At 41.2% G+C, this 20,300-nt stretch overlaps 1 protein-coding gene across 4 annotated transcripts; it reads right to left on the bottom strand.

The window, feature by feature from the left end:
• Positions 1–1,430: 1,430 nt before the first annotated feature.
• Positions 1,431–18,298, bottom strand: gprc5c (G protein-coupled receptor, class C, group 5, member C). 4 transcript variants are annotated; one of them, XM_064933695.1, is made up of 6 exons: positions 17,979–18,298; positions 13,790–13,844; positions 10,634–11,714; positions 5,172–5,272; positions 4,756–4,835; positions 1,431–3,841 (listed from the first exon to the last, which is right to left on the bottom strand). In XM_064933695.1, exons 3-6 carry the CDS (start codon positions 11,697–11,699, stop codon positions 3,703–3,705), a joined length of 1,386 nt encoding a protein of 461 aa, XP_064789767.1. In that variant the 5' UTR covers positions 11,700–11,714; positions 13,790–13,844; positions 17,979–18,298; the 3' UTR covers positions 1,431–3,702. The 4 variants fall into 4 exon arrangements, with proteins under 4 accessions (XP_064789767.1, XP_064789766.1, XP_064789768.1 ...); XM_064933694.1 differs by lacking the exon at positions 13,790–13,844 and having other exon boundaries at positions 17,979–18,297; XM_064933696.1 differs by lacking the exon at positions 13,790–13,844 and having other exon boundaries at positions 4,704–4,835; positions 17,979–18,296.
• Between the last annotated feature and the right edge of the window lie 2,002 nt (positions 18,299–20,300).

Here is a 20,300-nt window from a genome sequence, read left to right as displayed (position 1 = left end):
TCTGGCTAGTTTCTGGCTAGCTTTTGAAGTTTGGAGTTTCTGGCTAGCTTCTTGGATGATTACAGACTTGAGGTAAATTATACTTTTTTATAAATATAAATTGGTGAGGCGGGTTGCAGGAGAGTGTTTGAGGATGAGTTTATGGAAAATTTAAATAAAAAAATGTATGAAAAAAGTTGTAAATATATATATATATATACGGGACACGACAAGACGAGGACAAAAGACGTCTGAACTGCTATGCCATCTTGGTTCCTTCATGACTTATTCAGGACATGGAAACATTGTTCAATTTGTATCAAGGGACTTAATGTGTGCCAGGAAAACATTATCCACACCGTTAAACCACTGCCACCAGCCTGCACCGTTGACACCAGGCAGGATGGAGCCATGGACTCATGCTACTTACACCAAATCCTGACTCTGCAATCAGCGTGATGCAACAGGAACTGGGATTCGTTGGACCAGGCAATGTTTTTCCACTCCTCAATTGTCCAGTGTTTGTGATAAAATGCCAACTGAAGCTGCTTCTTCTTGTTTTTAGCTGATAGGATTTGGGGAGGATACCTAGTCAGTTGTACAACTGAATGCATTCAAATGAAATGTGTCTTCCGCATTTAACACAAACCGTTAGACCAACGTTATTTGCCTGTTTGTGGCCAGCTGTTAGCTTGCATGATTTTTGCCTTTCTCCTTTGACCTCTCACCTACAAGCTGAATTGTTAGGTTAGATTACTCGTTGGGTATTATGGCATTGTCGGAACTAGAAGCACAAGCATTTTGCTACACTCGCATTAACATCTGCTAACCATGTGTATGTGACAAATACAATTTTATTTGGATTTGATTTGTTTTTGCCCACAGGACTACCGTTGAATGGATGTTTTTTGTTTGTCGCACCATTCTCGATAAACCCTAGACATGGTCTGTGTGAAAAGCCCAGGAAGATAGCCGATTCTGACATATGGGAACGATGATACTATGCTCAAACTCACTTAGGTCACTCATTTTGCCCATTCGAACATTCAGTTGAACAGTAGCAGAATGCCTGTCTGTCTGCTTTATATAGCAAGCCACAGCCACATGACTCACTGTCTGTAGGGGCGAACCATTTTTGTGAACAGGGTGGTGTACCTAATAAATGGGCCACTCAGTGTATAGTATATTATGTAGTCTCTGAAGGTTGCAAGTTCAAATCCCCGAGCTGACAAGGTACAAATCTGTCGTTCTGCCCCTGAACAGGCAGTTAACCCACTGTTCCTAGGCCGTCATTGAAAAAAATTATTGGTTCTTAACTGACTTGCCTAGATAAAGGAAAAATTAAAATAAAATAAAACATATGGGCATTTATTATAGTATAAGGGTAATTAACAGTATAAGATATTACCGGAATCAGGGTTTTATTTATGACAGATTCTCTTCGGACTATGTATTTCACCAGTGAATCTTTATTATTTGGGACATTAATGGTTGTTGATACAGAATGTGCAATCAAATAATTAATTATGGTTTTCAAACTTCATATTAGATTTACATTTCAGGATTACAATTACAAGTGTAGGCTCAAATCTGATTTGATAAAAAAGTAAGTACTGTAAATAGCTATGTTAAAAATATATTTCAAATTCATACAACAGTTCATACAAGTGCTTCCATACATACAGTATGTCGTGAGGAGACATTCATTGGCATGGTATTTACATGAACTCATTCAACACCCTTTAGCTACAACTGAAATAGCTATGTGAACTTTATGAAAGTGATATCCACAAACTAAGCACTAAACATTGACTGTTTTTAGGTATTTTCTTAAAACTGCACTGTTGGGAATGGGCTCATAAGTAAACATTTCACTGTCAGGTCTACACCTGTTGTATTCGGCGCTCGTGACAAATAAAATTAGATTTGATTGGATTTTGATTTAATAATATTGGCCCTTACTTCATTTAAAGTAAGCAAGTGCACACTATTTGAATGCTTAACCTATAACTAAGTGTATTCATATTAGTTGGTATCCCAGTGACAGAAGGGTCCTTTCCCAAGATTCCATGGAACCATGGAGATGTTCCAGATATGGAATTTTCCACTCTCAATGAGTCCTCCTCTGGGAACCCAGGGATGGCAGGTAAATCCCATGACACCGTCACACCTGTTGGCCTCTCGCTTGACTGATCTTGTCGTTGGCTGCACTTCCATGTGAGTGTGTGTGTGTGTGTGTGTGTGTGTGTGTGTGTGTGTGTGTGTGTGTGTGTGTGTGTGTGTGTGTGTGTGTGTGTGTGTGTGTGTGTGTGTGTGTGTGTGTGTGTGTGTGTGTGTGTGTGTGTGCATGTTTACTATATAGCCACCTTTGTTGCCAAAATACCCACCCCCCATGCTAAGAGAAAGTCTGACTATAATTTCCCACCATTCCAGCATGCTCACAGTTCATCTGTCACAGTACGTCCAGCGGAGAGCTTAGCTCAGCTCACAGTGAGAGGAATGGTAACCTTAACAAAATATATTGTTTTCTCCCTAAGCCATGGGTATACCGTCTGCTCTGTGGGTTGCTTTGACTACAGGTTGCTTTGATCTATAGAGGGTTATGTCAAACACACACAGCAAATTGGCCAGTGTTGATTTTTCAGTGTAACTTTTCTTGTGTTTATTCAGGAGATTGATTCACTCTGTAAGAGTGAAAGTAACACTCAGTTGGGTAAAATATCCCCAAGTGTTAGTGTTAATAAGCATAGTTATTGTTTTACACTGTGGAGAGTTAAACAGTCCCATCAAAAGCACGCCTATCATTATCATATTTCCCAGCATGCTCTACTGCAGGTTGATTTTTTAGGATTGCTTTTAATGTCTGTGTTTTTACATGTACATTGATTGATTCATCTTAAACTACACAAAGATAAATAACATACATTTTTCTAAACTAATCCAATCACTTAGTTAAATTTATTGCACCCGTTACTAAAATTGTTGTTTCAGTTTAAATGGTTTAGGTAGTCATCAATTTTCAAAAGAAGAAGAACCCTGACAATCATTCTGAATGGAGGTTGCAAGTGAATAACAATTTTAACTATAGTATATCCCAACTCTGGCTGGATTTCAATAGGAATTACACATCACTTCGAGAGCCAGCATAATGTAATTTGCAGGCCTGATTTGTTGTGCAAACCATGACTTTCTTAACACCTCTGTGTTAGGATGAAACTAGGTCATGATACATGTACAGTCATAGTTTTAGATACTCAGTAGGTGAAAGCTACAGGCCTTTTAAATTAAATTCAGTAAGCATGTCTCTATCGTTAACAAATACAGTCATGGGTGGTAACTTTACAATTCAATTGAAAAGAAAAGGCACTCTGGGAAATAAGCAAATTTGGCAAGTGTTATGTTTTACTCTGTAGGTGTTGCATAATACTCTACAGTAGAGCTATGCAAACACCACAATCAAGTTCCTATGAACAGTTTAAGAGTTGAATGGGGAACACTGCAACATAGTTCAATCTTTAACAGTTTCAAAAGTGTTATATTAACACCAGTTCAGTGGGACTCATATGTTCACTGAAAATAGTGTACATTTAACACTTTCAGAGTTAAATGTACACCATTGATTTTGCTGTGCAGGACTGTCCATTTATAGATAGGCAAATTGTTTGTATCGATCACCCAAATGTCACCTCTGGAGTCTGATAGGCTGGTCGCTTTAGAGCCAGCTCATATTAAGAATCCAATGGAAAACAGCAAAATAGAGTCAACAGATTTGAATAAAATGGATGAACAAAAATGTCTTGAGGAGAGAAGTGTAACGTAAAGTCTGTGTTCACCACTGGGATTTCTTGTGTAGTCCATTACCCTGAAAAAAAGAGAGATGATATTGTTAAAAACTGTTTTGGGGCAATTCCATGGTAACGGAATTACGCTGGGACTTTAAAATGTATGCCAAACTTAAACCATTGATTTCAAAAGCTTAACAAACCATACAACTCCATGCAAAAGGTCTACCTTCATCAAGGAAGTGTAAAATCTGAGTCTCACCGTAATTCTGTTATTGTGGAATTGCACATGAGGCTAGTGTCATAAATATGTGTAGCGTAATGATAGTCCTAATGCAATGTACGTGTGAAAAAAGATTGAATTGATAAGAGGACTGTCCATAACACCAGAAAGAAGTAAGAAACCCACAGGACAAATGAAGTGAAAGATAAGACAGGTTCAAAACAGGAACATCTCAATAAGAGAAAAATACAAAAACTATATATTCCCTGGGAATGTAGAACTAAAAACCATCCAATGGGAATGTAGAACTAAAGACCATCCAATGGGAATGTAGAACTAAAAACCACCCAATAGGAATGTAGAACTAAACACCATCCAATAAGCGTGTACAAGAGCAGGAAGAGAATACACATGCTCGTCAAGGTGAAACATAGACAAAGAGAGAATTCATCAGGAGGAACCCGTAGGTAGAACAAGTTGCTATGGATACAGGTATACGACAGAGTTGAGAGGATTGCTTGTGCTGTGTGCAGACAGAGGCTAGAGAAAGGTGAGGAGAATGTGTCTGAGTACAGCAGGTGTTCGTCTCAAATCGCACCCTATTCCCTATTTAGTGCACTACTTTTGACCGGGCTCTGGTCAAAAGTAGTGTAATATAAAATAATACTGTGCCATTTGGGACGCACACCAGAGGACATGGGCTGTCTATCTCCACCTACACTGTGGCCCTGCTGTGTCTGTGTGTCTGCGGCCTCGTCGGTGCATACTGACAGGGTACTGCCCCCTCTGTGGGCCGGGGAGCTGTTGTTGATGGAAGCTCGGGGGATGCGAGACTCATAGGACATTTCCTGCTGCAGTCAGCAATACACATGGGTCACAACATGCACATCAGCATCCAGACAAAAGAGAAGGGAATAATGTTTAAACAAATGGATATTAAAATGGGTCCTCTTTCTTTTTAAGAGATAATTGAAAAACAAAAAACAACAATCTGAGGATGTGTGTGTGTGTGTGTGTGTGTGTGTGTGTGTGTGTGTGTGTGTGTGTGTGTGTGTGTGTGTGTGTGTGTGTGTGTGTGTGTGTGTGTGTGTGTGTGTGTGTGCGTGTGTGTGTGTGTGTGTGTGTGTGTGTGCGTGCACGCGAGCGAGCGAGCGCATATTGACAAACAACTGATGGCCAGTACTCACATTCCCCATTCCCTTGCTAATGATAGCTAGCTCTGTGGGCTGGTAGACAGAACTGCGGAGCTGACCACTGTAGCCACTGTATGGGGACACAACCTTCGGACCTGAAAGGTACAACAAGAAAACAGACAACATCTGAATAATATACGTAGGGACAATGGATGCTTTCTTTATATAAATACATATTCAACTTCTAATCTCAATCAATCCAACTTAGTCAGATATTCAGCTCTGAAATGTTGTCCTTCTCTAGGTCAGGGGTATTCAACTCTTAACCTACAAGGGCTGTTGGCTGCTGTTTTTTTTTCCACGTGATAATTAATTGTGCCAACCTGATCCGTAGAGGCGCACAATGAAAAACTCAGTGGAACTAGCTTTGAAGTCCAGAGTTGAATTTGAGGGCTCTAGGTATTCAGTGTTCCCAAGCAACCAGTCATGGTTTTAACCACCATGACACGATCATAAACCACTGATTTAGGCTATAAGGGTGGAATTCAGACTGAAGTTATGTCCGAAATATGACCGTTTAAACCTGAAGCCTGGAGCACGGTTCATGACTACTGGACCGTTGCTATCACAGTTCCATCATCAGTGAGGATTAAGGTCCATTTCTAGGACTATTGTTCAGCCACTATTGTACACTTTTCTCCCCTTCCAATATTTCATGGATTGAACTGAATATGGCAACTTTCAGGATGATCTGTTATTTTGATGAAGTAGGTAGATTCATAAATACTCTCCTAACTCTCAATCAGCGTTTCCCCAACATGGGAGGGGTCGCCTTATCTGAGAAGGGGGTCACTGGAGAAACAGGTTTATACTCAGACTCAGACTATCACGCTCAATTTATAGGACGTCCGTATCGCTATCCACCTTGTATATCTGTAATACTGACAATGAAACAAATACTAAGGGTGCAGTTTGGTTTTCAGTGGGAAATTAAAGCTGTCACGGTCATTAGGTTTATATTTGGACTCAGATGCAGCTGAGCTATCAAACTCAATCTGTAAGACGTAACTGTTCGTGTCGCTACGCTCCTTGTATGTTGTTATACTGTAATTGTCATAGCCACAAATCAAAAAGATAAACACTGACTATTGATTACATTACCTTTTTTTTTCTTTTTTTTTACATGGTGGGGTCGCAATACTTTTCTGATTTTTGATCAACTAAAAGGAGATTAATATGCATATTTTGATGGCTTTCTTTATTGATCCCTGTTCTCTCATTATTTTTTAGTGAGTCTGTCGAGAAAATTAAAATTTAAAGGTACACCGTATTTAAAGGGATAGCTTTAGATAAATGTACTGAAAATTCTATGACAAAATCTGTTGGCCAACAAGTGGCTGGATTTTAGGCAGTTTAACTAAATTTATTCAGTGCGCATAAGGGAGCCATAAACAAAGAGCCCATTACGCACAGTATCAAATACTGTGAAGTGCTTAAATCAAAACACGTACAAAATTTATAGATTTCCTAAGTCTGAATTGGCCCCTAACTATATTATCTCAATTGTGCATTCAACTGTGCCTCCTCTATAAACAATGGTAGTGCAAATCAGACCTGTGCAGGAAATAGTTGTATTCTGTAGCTTGTTTGAAAATTCCAACTTTCGAAATACTGGAGGTAGTCGAACATAGAGAATCAGCTATTGGCAACTATTTCCTTTGATATTCAAATACAGGTCTCAGAAAACCAAATAATACTTGAAGATATTTGAATATATGCAAGTTATTTGAAAACAACCAACAATGACTCATTGGCTGCTATATTTGATGAAGAACCAAAAACTAGAACAGGTAGTTTAACTAGTCTAAATATATTATCATTAACACATGATATTTATCAATCGAAATAATGGAAACAAATAATGGAAAGTAATAAACTGATTTAGTTTTATTGGTTAACATGTATTTTTCAGGATTTCTTTACATCGTGAATTACATTAATGTTTACATCATTGTCATAGCCTATGGTTCTTTAACAGTAATTTTATATCTTGGTTAATCATTTAAGATGGTGATTGCATTTGATGAACATCAGCGTATCAAATGTTTTGTTGAGCAACGGTCAGGTCTGAACGTTCTTCCAGTGATGCTGAAACAAACATCATTTCCTTATTCTTTCTAATGCCATCAGTTACAGTATGTAGGTTCAGGTACATCCCTCATTCCCAAATGAATGGAAAAGATAAGCACAGAATGAACCAGGGAATTACATAGCACTTATCTTTCCATTTAGCATTGAGGAATATACATGGATCTACACAACAAATTACCTGGGACATGGACTTATAAGACACATTTTTGTGTTAAAAAACGTAATTAATAATAATAATAAACACTGACCGAGTTTGTTGACCCATATAGACACCGGAAAAGCAATAAATAGTGCCTTTTGAGAAAATCGTACCGTTACCATCCATGACTGATTTGTTAGTGACAGAGACATGGTTGTTTTACTCATACAGTACAGTTTCGGTCCTATAATCTTCACAATGTGAGATCCTAAGTGAGTATGTTATCATTAAAAAAACTTTATTGAACCCAATACCATATGTATTTCATCAGGCCTTTTGAGAGCCTACTTTCACCGTAATAAAGGGGTCTGAAACTCACACACATAACTTTGCCCATCATTATATTATATTTTCCAGCATGCTCTATTGCAGGTTGATTTTTAGAATTGTTTGTTTCAATAGCTATGTTTTTGTATGCACATTGATTCATCTTATGCTACATGGAGATACATAACACACATTTTTCTAAACAAATCCATTCAGTTGGATATTTTGAACCGTTACTGAAGTGTTTGTTCCAGTTGAGTTGGCTTAGGTAGTCTCCACCCAATGTTTCTAATCATGGTGCTCATTCTGAATGCAGGCTGTAGGTGAATAACAATTCTAACTGTTGGGTAGTTGAACTCCTGCTGGATTCCAGTATAATAGTATGACTTGCAGTTAGAATTCCAAAACTCTGCAAAATTCCAAGATTTTCCTCAAGTCTTCTTAGGAAGTTTTCTGTAAATGGACGCAGAACATCCACAATCCTTCAAACAGGATTTAGTGAGCCTACTCACATGCCAGTTCTGCACTCATAACTAAAGGTACAAAGGATAACTTTACTGGGTAGTGTTTGTGCCCCTTTAAGAACAAATCTAAAAAATATATATATTAGAGAGCAATACAACAGCCTGGAAGTCATGGTTTACAGGCCATGAAGTGATGTGTAATTCCTATTGTAATCCAACCAGTGTGGGGACATCCACCTATTGGATTTTTTAATACCTCCAACCTGTATTCAGAATGACTGCCAGAGTTGGGAAGACTAAACTATGAGACTACCTAAAGCATCTAAACTGGAACAACCATTTCAGTAAATGGGTGCAATAAGTCCAAGTTACATATTGCATTACTTCAGAAACTGTTTGCAATTTATATGAGTAGCATCAGATACATTAATTAATTAATTAATATATGTACATGCACAAACATAGATATTGAAACAAACAATTCTAAAAATAAACCAGCAACAGAGCATGTTAGGAAATTTGATAACGATGGGCGTGGTTTTGGTTCAAAGTGATGTGTATGAGTTTCAAGCCCCTGTATTAGGCTAAAACAAATAAGGCCTTATGAAATAAGCATGGTATTTCCTTAACATTTTAAACAAAACAATTTTATGATAGCTTAGGATCTGAGTTGGTGAAGTCCATCGGACAGAAAATGGATGAATGCAACAACCATTTCTCTGTCCTTAACAAATACAGGGCACTCAGGGAAATATTTGAATAAGGCTTTACACTAAGCAATGTGTTAATTTGACACTGTTCCGGTGTCTATATGGATCCACTTGATTTAACACTGCTTAGTGTAAAGCCTTAAAAATGATATATTTTTTAAGTAACACTGGAGAATTTGCTGTGCAGTACAGTGTCACAACTTATTTATACTTATCTGTACACAATATCATTGTTTGATTGGTTTGACTTGATTATTTACACCTGGGGCCTGTTCAAGAGAATGAACATGTACAGAACGTTCAGATGTTCTAATTCAGAGGGGTTGGGTTAAATGCGGAAGACACATTTCAGTTGAATTCATTCTGTTGTGCAACTGACTAGGTATCTATGGAGACGGCACAGTAACGCAAACACAAGCATTGATATTGGGACTGAATCAGAGCTGAGGAGTGTGTTGTGTCAACATTTATGTATGCATAGGACACTGGTTCGGTCACTGTTCTATTCTTGACATGCACTAACGTTTGACTAATTACAAACTCCCATTGGATCACCTGGTGGATCGGTGGTAATGGAACGCGTGTGTGGGAGAGGTGACTCGGTAGCTTAACTTTTAAATAAGTCCTCTGGCTAAACATAGACAGTGACTGACTATTTAATGTTTTCATAGCTCTCTCTCATCATCCTTCATTCTGTCTCTACCAGAAAATGTTCATTTCTTTTAAAACAAACATTCCCAATTTACTAATTAATATAATTGGCAAATATGGAAGGGTTATTTTTCTCCTAACATTCTCTGTTCTCTTCTCATTATTAGTTTGATGGGCTAGGCCAAATGTTATTTAGTTTAATTTATTCAAACATGATATTCCAGTCAGTAAAAATGGTGTCCCTCTATCTTCTAATATTGTTTTGATAGGGAGTGGTGCCAGCTGATCTCTCAGCAGACCAGGACATACAGTAAGCTAATCTCTGTCAGGACAGAGCTGCTAACTCAAGAGGCGCCATCCGCCATCCACATTACCATGTGCTATTATCCCTCCCACTTTAACCTAAGCCATAGTATGCGTCCCAAAGGGCACCCTATTCCCTATATAGTGCACTACGTTTGACCAGAGACCTATGTGCCCTGGTCAAAAGAAGTGCATGCACTACATAGGAAACAGGGTGCCATTTGGAACGCAAACCTTGTGGTGATGAGATGAGGCTAGAGCATGTTGAGGGCAGGTAGAGCAGCATCAAAGAGATAGAGTAGGAGGAGGAGGGACACAGTGTCCTGTCTGGCCCGGCTGCATCCTACTAGATCAGATACGGGTCACCAACAGGATTAAAACCATCAGCATATCAAATTCTGAATAGTTTGGAGAACGTAAACTGGGTGTGAAATTCATTGCCGTTTCGATGCCATTTATTGTTACTTCTTCACTGACAGTGTGTGAAGATCACTCCATGCAGACAACAACGTTCCCTTATTCATGTGTCGGACTGTACTGATGCAAGCTTCAGTGGCCCTCTTAATGAACCCCCCCTCTAATGTTTGCTAGGTGTGTTAGAATTATCCACTGTATGTGATTTGCCAGCAAGAGGACCAAACATCCTGTCTAGTGAGGTGTACTAATTTGTGAAGCCAGGTAATTAGTGGGTCAACAAGTGTCAGTGTGTGTTTGTGAATGTGTGTGTTTGTGCGCGCCTGTGTGTGCATGCATGAATGTATGTCTACATACCTGAGTTTTCATCCATAGAGAAAGCCTTGTTCTCCATAAACAAATTCTGGGCTCCTTGATCCTTCAGGATGGTCTCGTAGCCCACCCCTCTACTGGGGTACAGGTCCTCTCTGAACCCCGGTGCCTCCCCATCCTCCTGAGTCAGAGAGCAGATCTCTGGGATGGTGTAGAGGACCAGGAACACCCAGGCGTTGCTGACCAGGGCAATGGCCAGGGTAGGGTCATCCCAGCTGGGTCCACCGGTCCTCAGGTTCCCCCAGACGTACATGGTGATCCAGGCCACCCAGATGAACACAGAGAGGAGACCCGTGACGAGGAGTATTGCTCCCTCCTGGCGTCTCTGCTTGTGTTTCCCGCACAGGGAGGGTAAGGATGCCACTACGACAGCTAGAAGAAGATTCAGTACGTAGATGAGCGCCATTACAAAGTCCTGGTTGGCGATGTTACAGGGCACGTCGGCAGCCGTGCCTAGTGCTGTCCCAGTAACGTTGAGCGGTGACAGTGGGTAGCGAACAACGGTAATGATCAGCCACTCTGTGTTGATGACCACCTCCACCAGCCAGAGCCCCAGGGCTCCCAGACACAGAACCCAGGCCCGGGGCCCCTGATCCCCCCTGCGGGCCAGGAGGTTCAGCCTCACACACTGCATGAGAAGACACGTGAAGCACCCAGCGAACAGCACCCCGAAGAGGAAGCGCCGCGAGGCACAGGTGGCAAAGTCCTTCCCTACGATGAAGGAGAAAGTGAGGCAGAAGAGGCCCAGGGTACAGATCAGGAAGCAGGCATGGAGCCCCACGGAGCTCCTCTTGTTCTTGTCTGTGATGAAGGGTAGGCTGGCCAGGAGGACGATGAGGAGGATGATGGAACCCACCACGCCAGCCGCCGCGAATGACTCCAGTACGATGCCCCATACAGCACTGAGGTCACACAGGCTATAGTACAGGGAGCCTACATTGGAGCCACATCCCCCTGGGGCCACGCTGGTGGCCATAGAGAAGGGGAGAGACCAGAAAGTGACAGCGGTCGGGAGCAGAAGGAGATGAAGCTTCTTGAGTGTCCGATCCATGGAATTCAGCAGAACCTGTTCACACAGAAAGAGAAGAGGGAGAATGTTTTTTAAGAGGATGAGAAGTGAGAAACTAGTGACTTTGTCATCTCTTCAAAAGAGTCACTCTCGATACACCCAACCAGCTAAGTCAGGAGCAAACAAATAAAACATACTGTAATCAGGATGTAGTGGTGTTTACCCACATCACACAAGCAACTGATGGAGAGATTCTGTTTCTGTTCAAAATGGCTAGATTTCAGTGTTTTCTGAGAAATCCTCAGGAGGTAAGAATAAGCCAGAAACACGAAAACACAAGTGGAGGTATTGCTGAAGCTGGCATTGATCCCTTCTAAGAATCATTGAGTGACTTACAGGATAAATTAGGGTTAAGTGCCTTGCTCAAGGTACACATAAACATATTTTTCACCTCGGAGAAACCAGTGAATTTTTGCTTAATGGCCCAACACTCTTAACCACTAGGCTACCTGCCGCCCCAGTGATAACACTTAGGAATGTCAGTTGAGACACTTGTTGAGCCACACTCATTGGATAGCATAGTATAGGAAACACACTCACATATTGCATGTACTGCTCGAACTATAAGTTGAACTTGAGATGAGGTGCCATGAGCCTTGAGGTTTTCTATTTTTATACCAAGACTTCTCCTCGTGAAGAGTTTGTCAAACCCATCTAAACAACTGCCAAATGATTTTATTAAGCATCCCTACAGTAGTCCCAGACGTCTTTTAACGCTGTGCCATGCTGTTTGTCAGATTACGTAATACTGAGTTGACGACAGCCATCTTATAACCAAATAGATGGAGTTGTTGTGGTGGCGGATGCTGTTTAGTTTCCTGCCATGGAGCCAGTGCTTAGCCATAAGATAAATACTTTCCAGGTGCATTAATTCAATAACCCTCATCTAAAAACCTTTTCTGTCCGCAATTCTGCCAATAATGTAACAAGGCTAATGTTGGGGACTAGGGAGTAAGTAGCACAACATCCGTCAATTGTTTGTGGAGGGAAGTGAAAGACAATTGTTTTGAACCTCTTGATCTCACACATACAAACACACACACTCACACACACACTCTCACTCACACACTCACAACTCACACACACTCTTACTCACACACACACTCACGAACACACAAACTCACACTCACACTCACATGCCCTCTCACTTACACAAACTCGCACTCTCCCTCTGTTTCACTCTCACTCACACACACATAAACATGGTCTCTGTTCCCAACCTTAAAACCAAGAAAAAGCATGGATATGTTAACCATTCCGCTTCTGCCATTAACTCTTTCAATCACCAACTGAGGTCATTCAACCTTAAACTGAATACCATGAAGAATGTTTAATTTGTATTATGTTTTGCCATGTATCAGTTTCACTCATTGGTTGATACTGGTACTTCCTCTATTTAGCTCCACATTTATCTGGTACTGGTACTCCCTCTATTTAGCTCCACATTTATCTGGTACTGGTACTCCCTCTATTTAGCTCCACATTTATCTGGTACTGGTACTCCCTCTATTTAGCTCCACATTTATCTGGTACTGGTACTCCCTCTATTTAGCTCCACATTTATCTGGTACTGGTACTCCCTCTATTTAGCTCCACATTTATCTGGTACTGGTACTCCCTCTATTTAGCTCCACATTTATCTGGTACTGGTACTCCCTCTATTTAGCTCCACATTTATCTGGTACTGGTACTCCCTCTATTTAGCTCCACATTTATCTGGTACTGGTACTCCCTCTATTTAGCTCCATATTTATCTGGTACTGGTACTCCCTCTATATAGCTCCATTCTTTTATTTTATTTGTATTATTAAACTCTTCCTCATTGGGAAGGGCTCATCAGCAAACATTTCACGGTAAAGTCAACACCAGTTGTATTCGGCGCATGTGACCAATGCAATATTGTTTTTCCTTTTACAGGCATTATTCTCAATCCATCGACAATACGAATCTCAAAACCTTGCTGAAGACTTGACAGGCAGTAGCTCTGACAAATGACTCCAGAATATCACTCTTTCAAACCAATGAAATTACAGAGAAGGCAGGAATATAATGTTGCAGAAAAAAGGGCTCACCTGCTCAGGTGTGTACTGTGCGTGCAACAAAAGCGACAGTCAATGCTGTGTTCATCTGAAAATGTATTGATGACAGTTTTTAACAATCACTTTGGCACTAATTTCAGAACCTTGTGGTCATTTTTCAAAACTCTAGACACAAAACTCAAAATGGTCATCACTTGTAACAGTCTGTCCAATGTTCAAAACATTGCATTGTGCATTCATATTGTTAAAGAAACCTTGCACTTGCAGAATCATTGTTTCAAATAACTCATTTATCATGAAATACCATAGGAACATTCATTTAGATCACCCACACACAAGATACCGATAGTTTCACTGTGTAGTTGTTCGTCAAATCATTAAATATTGTAGTACAAAATATGTGATACATGTTTCATTATGCTACTACACGTAAATACATCACTGTAAAAGGACTAGTAGAGAGAATACTACAGACACAGTGGAATCATTAAACAAAATATGAAATTTATTGATGAAATACAATAAAATCACAACATAGGTTTCTTTGAATCAAAGCAAAAATAATTAGCTACAAAAACAAAAACAAAAAAACAAACAGTTAAAGGTCAACTGCAGTGTTCCTCACCTGGCTTACTGTAAAACATCACTGCAGTGTTCCTCACCTGGCTTACGGTAAAAAGCAAAACAAAAGATTGATTACTGTACTTCTTTATTTCCATCAACCCTGTCTTGTGGATTTGGCCACAGGTTCTCATCCACATCACAATGGATGGTTTCATTAGTCAAACATCTTGGAAAGAATCTTCGGGCGAATCCAGGCCTGACACTGGTCTGCCGTGATGTCATTGCATGCGTCATCCATGGCCTGGAGAAGAGTGGCTTGTTCGTGAGGGCTCCTATCATATACCCCCCACCTCCATGTGGAGAAAAATTCCTCAATCGGTTTAGGGAAAGGAGAGTATGGGGGTAAGTACAGGGTGGTAAATTGTGGATGGGCCTGAAACCATGCTTGCACCATTTGAGCATGGTGGAACCTGACATTATCCCACACAATGACATACAGTGAGGGAAAAAAGTATTTGATCCCCTGCTGATTTTGTACGTTTGCCCACTGACAAAGAAATGATCTGTCTATAATTTTAATGGTAGGTTAATTTGAACAGTGAGAGACAGAATAACAACAACAAAATCCAGAAAAACATGTCAAAAATGTTATAAATTAATTTGCATTTTAATGAGGGAAATAAGTATTTGACCCCTCTGCAAAACATGACTTAGTACTTGGTGGCAAAACCCTTGTTGGCAATCACAGAGATCAGACATTTCTTGTAGTTGGCCACCAGGTTTGCACACATCTCAGGAGGGATTTTGTCCCACTTCTCTTTGCAGATCTTCTCCAAGTCATTAAGGTTTCAAGGCTGATATTTGGCATCTCGAACCTTCAGCTCCCTCCACAGATTTTCTATGGGAATAAGGTCTGGAGACTGGCTAGGCCACTCCAGGACCTTAATGTGCTTCTTCTTGCGCCACTTCTTTGTTGCCTTGGCCGTGTGTTTTGGGTAATTGTCATGCTGGAATACCCATCCACTACCCATTTTCAATGCCCTGGCTGAGGGAAGGAGGTTCTCACCCAAGATTTGATGGTACATGGCCCCGTCCATCATCCCTTTGATGCGGTGAAGTTGTCCTGTCCCCTTAGCAGAAAAACACCCCCAAAGCATAATGTTTCCACCTCCATGTTTGATGGTGGGGATGGTGTTCTTGGGGTCATAGGCAGTATTCATCAACCTCCAAACATGGCGAGTTGAGTTGATGCCAAAGAGCTCCATTTTGGTCTCATCTGACCACAACACTTTCACCCAGTTGTCCTCTGAATCATTCAGATGTTCATTGGCAAACTTCAGACGGGCATGTATATGTGCATTCTTGAGCAGGGGGACCTTGTGGGCGCTGCAGGATTTCAGTCCTTCACGGCGTAGTGTGTTACCAATTGTTTTCTTGGTGACTATGATCCCAGCTGCCTTGAGATCATTGACAAGATCCTCCCGTGTAGTTCTGGGCTGATTCCTCACCGTTCTCATGATCATTGCAACTCCACGGGGTGAGATCTTGCATGGAGCCCCAGGCCGAGGGAGATTGACAGTTCTTTTGTGTTTCTTCCATTTGCGAATAATCGCACCAACTGGTGTCACCTTCTCACCAAGCTGCTTGGCGATGGTCTTGTAGCCAATTCCAGCCTTGTGTAGGTCTACAATCTTGTCCCTGACATCCTTGGAGAGCTCTTTGGTCTTGGCCATGGTGGAGAGTTTGGAATCTGAATAATTGATTGCTTTTGTGGACAGGTGTCTTTTATACAGGTAACAAGCTGAGATTAGGAGCGCTCCCTTTAAGAGTGTGCTCCTAATCTCAGCTCGTTACCAGTATAAAAGACACCTGGGAGCCAGAAATCTTTCTGATTGAAAGGGGGTCAAATATTTATTTCTCTCATTAAAATGCAAATCTATTTACAGTTTTTTACAATCACTTTGGCACTAATTTTGGAACCTTTGATGTAATTTTTCAAAACTCAAACACTTTTTCCAATTGCTTCGATACAATATACATAAAGCTAATATCATTTGTTCATTGAACTAAAATCACCTGTTCAAAATGATACATCAAAGTATTACCATTTCAAAATGCAATTCACACATTACATCTGAGATGACTGTCTATTCATTTCATTACAATGATCTAACTATCAATTGATACAACTGCTCAAAATGATAAGGTACTGTTGCATTCCTCTTAATGCATAGTTTTATGGAAACTGACAAACAATATATCATGTTTAGATCATGAAAGTTTCAGGATAACGAGATCCATTGACACCAATTACCATGGAACATTAACCAATTGGACTACATTATCTATGGGGATGTAATATTTCATCCTCATTCTTTATCAGACACTGTTTCTGTGGTCCCATGTACCACTTTTCCAGACCATGTTTTCAGATTTGACATTATTGTACACTCACTAGCCATTTTATTAGGTACACCTATCGAGTACTGGGTAGGACCCCCTTTTGCCTCCACAACAGCCTGAATTATAGAGATGCGCTTCTGCACACCACTGTTTTAAACAGCTGTTATTTGAGCATTTGTGGCCTTTCTGTTAGCTTGAATGAGTCTGGACATTCTCCTCTGTGTTTTTGCCCATAGAAATGCCTCTCACTGAATGTGTTTTGTTTATAGCACCATTCTCTGTAAACTCTAGAGACTGTAGAGTGTAAAAATCCCAGGAGGGCAGCTGTTTCTGAGATGCTGGAATCACCATGTGTGGCATCAACAATCAGACCACGGTCAAACTGGCTTAGATTACTCATCTTGCCTGTTCTAATGTTTGGTCGAACAACATCTAAAGCTCTCTACTCTATATACTCTATATATTGAGTTGCAGGCAGCCACATGATTCGCTGTTCGAATGTGACTTACTTTGATGAGCTAAAATCAGGTCTGTAGAGCTGATGGCATCAAATTAGCATTTTGATCATTGGTTGTGAATTTTGTGACTAGAGTTTTGAAAAATTACATCAAGGTTCCTGAAATTAGTGCCAAAGTGATTGTAAAAAACTGTAATATGTAAGTGTATATAAGCAGTGGTTCCTGGGGAACCAAAGGGGTGCATTACATTTTAACTCTGCACTGTTTGGAATGTGCTCGTAAGTAAGCATTTCACTGTAAAGTCTACACCTGGTGTATTCGGCATGCAATCAATACACATTTTATTTGATTTGATTTCAAGGATAAACTCATCATCGGGCTTTGATGATTTGAATCAGGTGTGGTAGTTGTTTTGTAAAAATGGATCCCCTCAGGATTAAGAAACACTGGGCTATATAGTGTTAATATGTCATATTTTGGACACAAAAAAATGAATTTAACCTTTATATAACATGACGTACGTCATGTTTGCTTCACCAAAGTTTGAATCGCAAAATCTTTGCTTCAACAAAGTTTGAATCGCAAAATCTCTTGACAACAGATACATGAAGCTCAACTATAGGCTTTTAACTAACTGTTAAATATGTTTTGGAACAATTTACAAAAACCCACGAAAGTTGTATAGTCTCTATTGGCTTTTGAGTGTCGCTATTAGACCGTGCGTATTGATTGTGTTACTAAACACTTACTGTACCTTCATCTCTTCACAAATTAAATTAATCTGTTGAGGACCTTACCTTCAGATGTCTGACTGTTGTAAATTATGTTGTTCTTGGTGGTCGCTACTTGCAATTCACCTGTTCCAACCCACACTGACAAAAAAAATGCGCTCTACATTGCCCCCAGGTAGCCTACATCCAGTGGGATAAAAGTTGATAGCTCTTTGAAAATGTTGCCTATATTCCGTTTCTAGTGGGTTTGAATTACCCTGCAATCTCCGCTTTTGGTCAATTCTGAAATATTTAAGTCGGGGTTGGATCTCACAATACTAGGCTTCTAGAGCTGTTCATGCAGAGCGATTGTATAGTGTATAGCGATAGGATAGTGACTGCCTTCTCTCTCTCTCTCTCTCTCTCTCTCTCTCTCTCTCAAACACACACACACACACACACACACACACACACACACACACACACACACACACACACACACACACACACACACACACACACACACACACACACACACACACACACACACACACACACACACACACACACACACACACACACACACACACACCATTTTGATTAATACCAACAGGGTTGAGTGTCACTGTAAATAGAATAATACAAGGAACTTTTTGTCTTGTTAACTCTACAAAGATAACAAATACAATGTATTACTTCTAAGGGAAGGGGGATGTGTGAACCACTAATTGACACTAGTGGTTCACTTTACAAAGATGTCTGATTCGAATAAGTCAAGCTTGCACATAAATTACTGCACTGCCAGGAAAAGTATTTGCAAAGTCTATTTTCAAGGTCTTTGCGTTCCATGTACAAGTTGCTGCATTTGACCGTGGTGACCTCAAAGGTATTCAAAGTGTCTTTTCCCCGCTCCATGGATTGAACATTTATATGCAATTGGGTCATCAAGACTAGAAGTAGACCATTGTAAATAAATTAGGCTATCTATTCGCGCCTCTCCACAGAACATTTATAGCCTATGATGAAATAGAGACTCCCAATGTGTCAATAGCCTAGTTTTGCATCTGCACACACAGATTATCTTTCTTAATAAGATCTAAAAATGTAGGTATGAGGAGACACCTGGTGGTAGGGCAGTGGTTACAGGGCAGTGGTTACTGGGCAGTGGTTACAGGGCAGTGGTTACTGGGCAGTGGTTACAGGGCAGTGTTTACAGGGCAGTGGTTACTGGGCAGTGGTTACTGGGCAGTGGTTACAGGGCAGTGTTTACAGGGCAGTGGTTACTGGGCAGTGGTTACAGGGCAGTGTTTACAGGGCAGTGGTTACTGGGCAGTGGTTACTGGGCAGTGGTTACAGGGCAGTGTTTACAGGGCAGTGGTTACTGGGCAGTGGTTACTGGGCAGTGGTTACAGGGCAGTGTTTACAGGGCAGTGGTTACTGGGCAGTGGTTACAGGGCAGTGTTTACAGGGCAGTGGTTACTGGGCAGTGGTTACAGGGCAGTGTTTACAGGGCAGTGGTTACTGGGCAGTGGTTACAGGGCAGTGTTTACAGGGCAGTGGTTACTGGGCAGTGGTTACAGGGCAGTGGTTACAGGGCAGTGGTTACTGAGCAGTGGTTACTGGGCAGTGGTTACTGGGCAGTGTTTACAGGGCAGTGGTTACAGGGCAGTGGTTACTGGGCAGTGGTTACAGGGCAGTGGTTACAGGGCAGTGGTTACTGGGCAGTGGTTACTGGGCAGTGGTTACAGGGCAGTGGTTACAGGGCAGTGGTTACAGGGCAGTGGTTACAGGGCAGTGTTTACAGGGCAGTGGTTACTGGGCAGTGGTTACAGGGCAGTGGTTACTGAGCAGTGGTTACAGGGCAGTGTTTACAGGGCAGTGGTTACAGGGCAGTGTTTACAGGGCAGTGGTTACAGGGCAGTGTTTACAGGGCAGTGGTTACAGGGCAGTGGTTACAGGGCAGTGGTTACTGGGCAGTGGTTAAAGGGTAGTGGTTACTGGGCAGTGTTTACAGGGCAGTGGTTACTGGGCAGTGGTTACAGGGCAGTGTTTACAGGGCAGTGTTTACAGGGCAGTGGTTACAGGGCAGTGGTTACTGGGCAGTGGTTACAGGGCAGTGTTTACAGGGCAGTGTTTACAGGGCAGTGGTTACTGGGCAGTGGTTACAGGGCAGTGGTTACTGGGCAGTGGTTACAGGGCAGTGTTTACAGGGCAGTGGTTACTGGGCAGTGGTTACAGGGCAGTGTTTACAGGGCAGTGTTTACAGGGCAGTGGTTACAGGGCAGTGGTTACTGGGCAGTGGATACAGGGCAGTGTTTACAGGACAGTGTTTACAGGGCAGTGGTTACTGGGCAGTGGTTACAGGGCAGTGGTTACTGGGCAGTGGTTACAGGGCAGTGTTTACAGGGC

The sequence above is a fragment of the Oncorhynchus masou genome, chromosome 24 (assembly GCF_036934945.1).
Source record: "Oncorhynchus masou masou isolate Uvic2021 chromosome 24, UVic_Omas_1.1, whole genome shotgun sequence".
Taxonomy (NCBI): domain Eukaryota; kingdom Metazoa; phylum Chordata; class Actinopteri; order Salmoniformes; family Salmonidae; genus Oncorhynchus; species Oncorhynchus masou.
Note: the sequence above shows the minus strand (reverse complement) of the source record. Positions and strands in the feature narration are given on the sequence as shown.

Coding starts and splice junctions, on each gene's coding strand:
- gprc5c (XM_064933695.1), bottom strand. CDS start 11,699: ATGGATCGGACACTCAAGAAGCTTCATCTCCTTCTGCTCCCGACCGCT. Junction 4,836..5,171: donor TTAGCAAGGGAATGGGGAAT/GTGAGTACTGGC, acceptor TGCTGACTGCAG/CAGGAAATGTCCTATGAGTC. Junction 3,842..4,755: donor CACAGAGGGGGCAGTACCCT/GTCAGTATGCAC, acceptor TCTTTTTTTCAG/GGTAATGGACTACACAAGAA.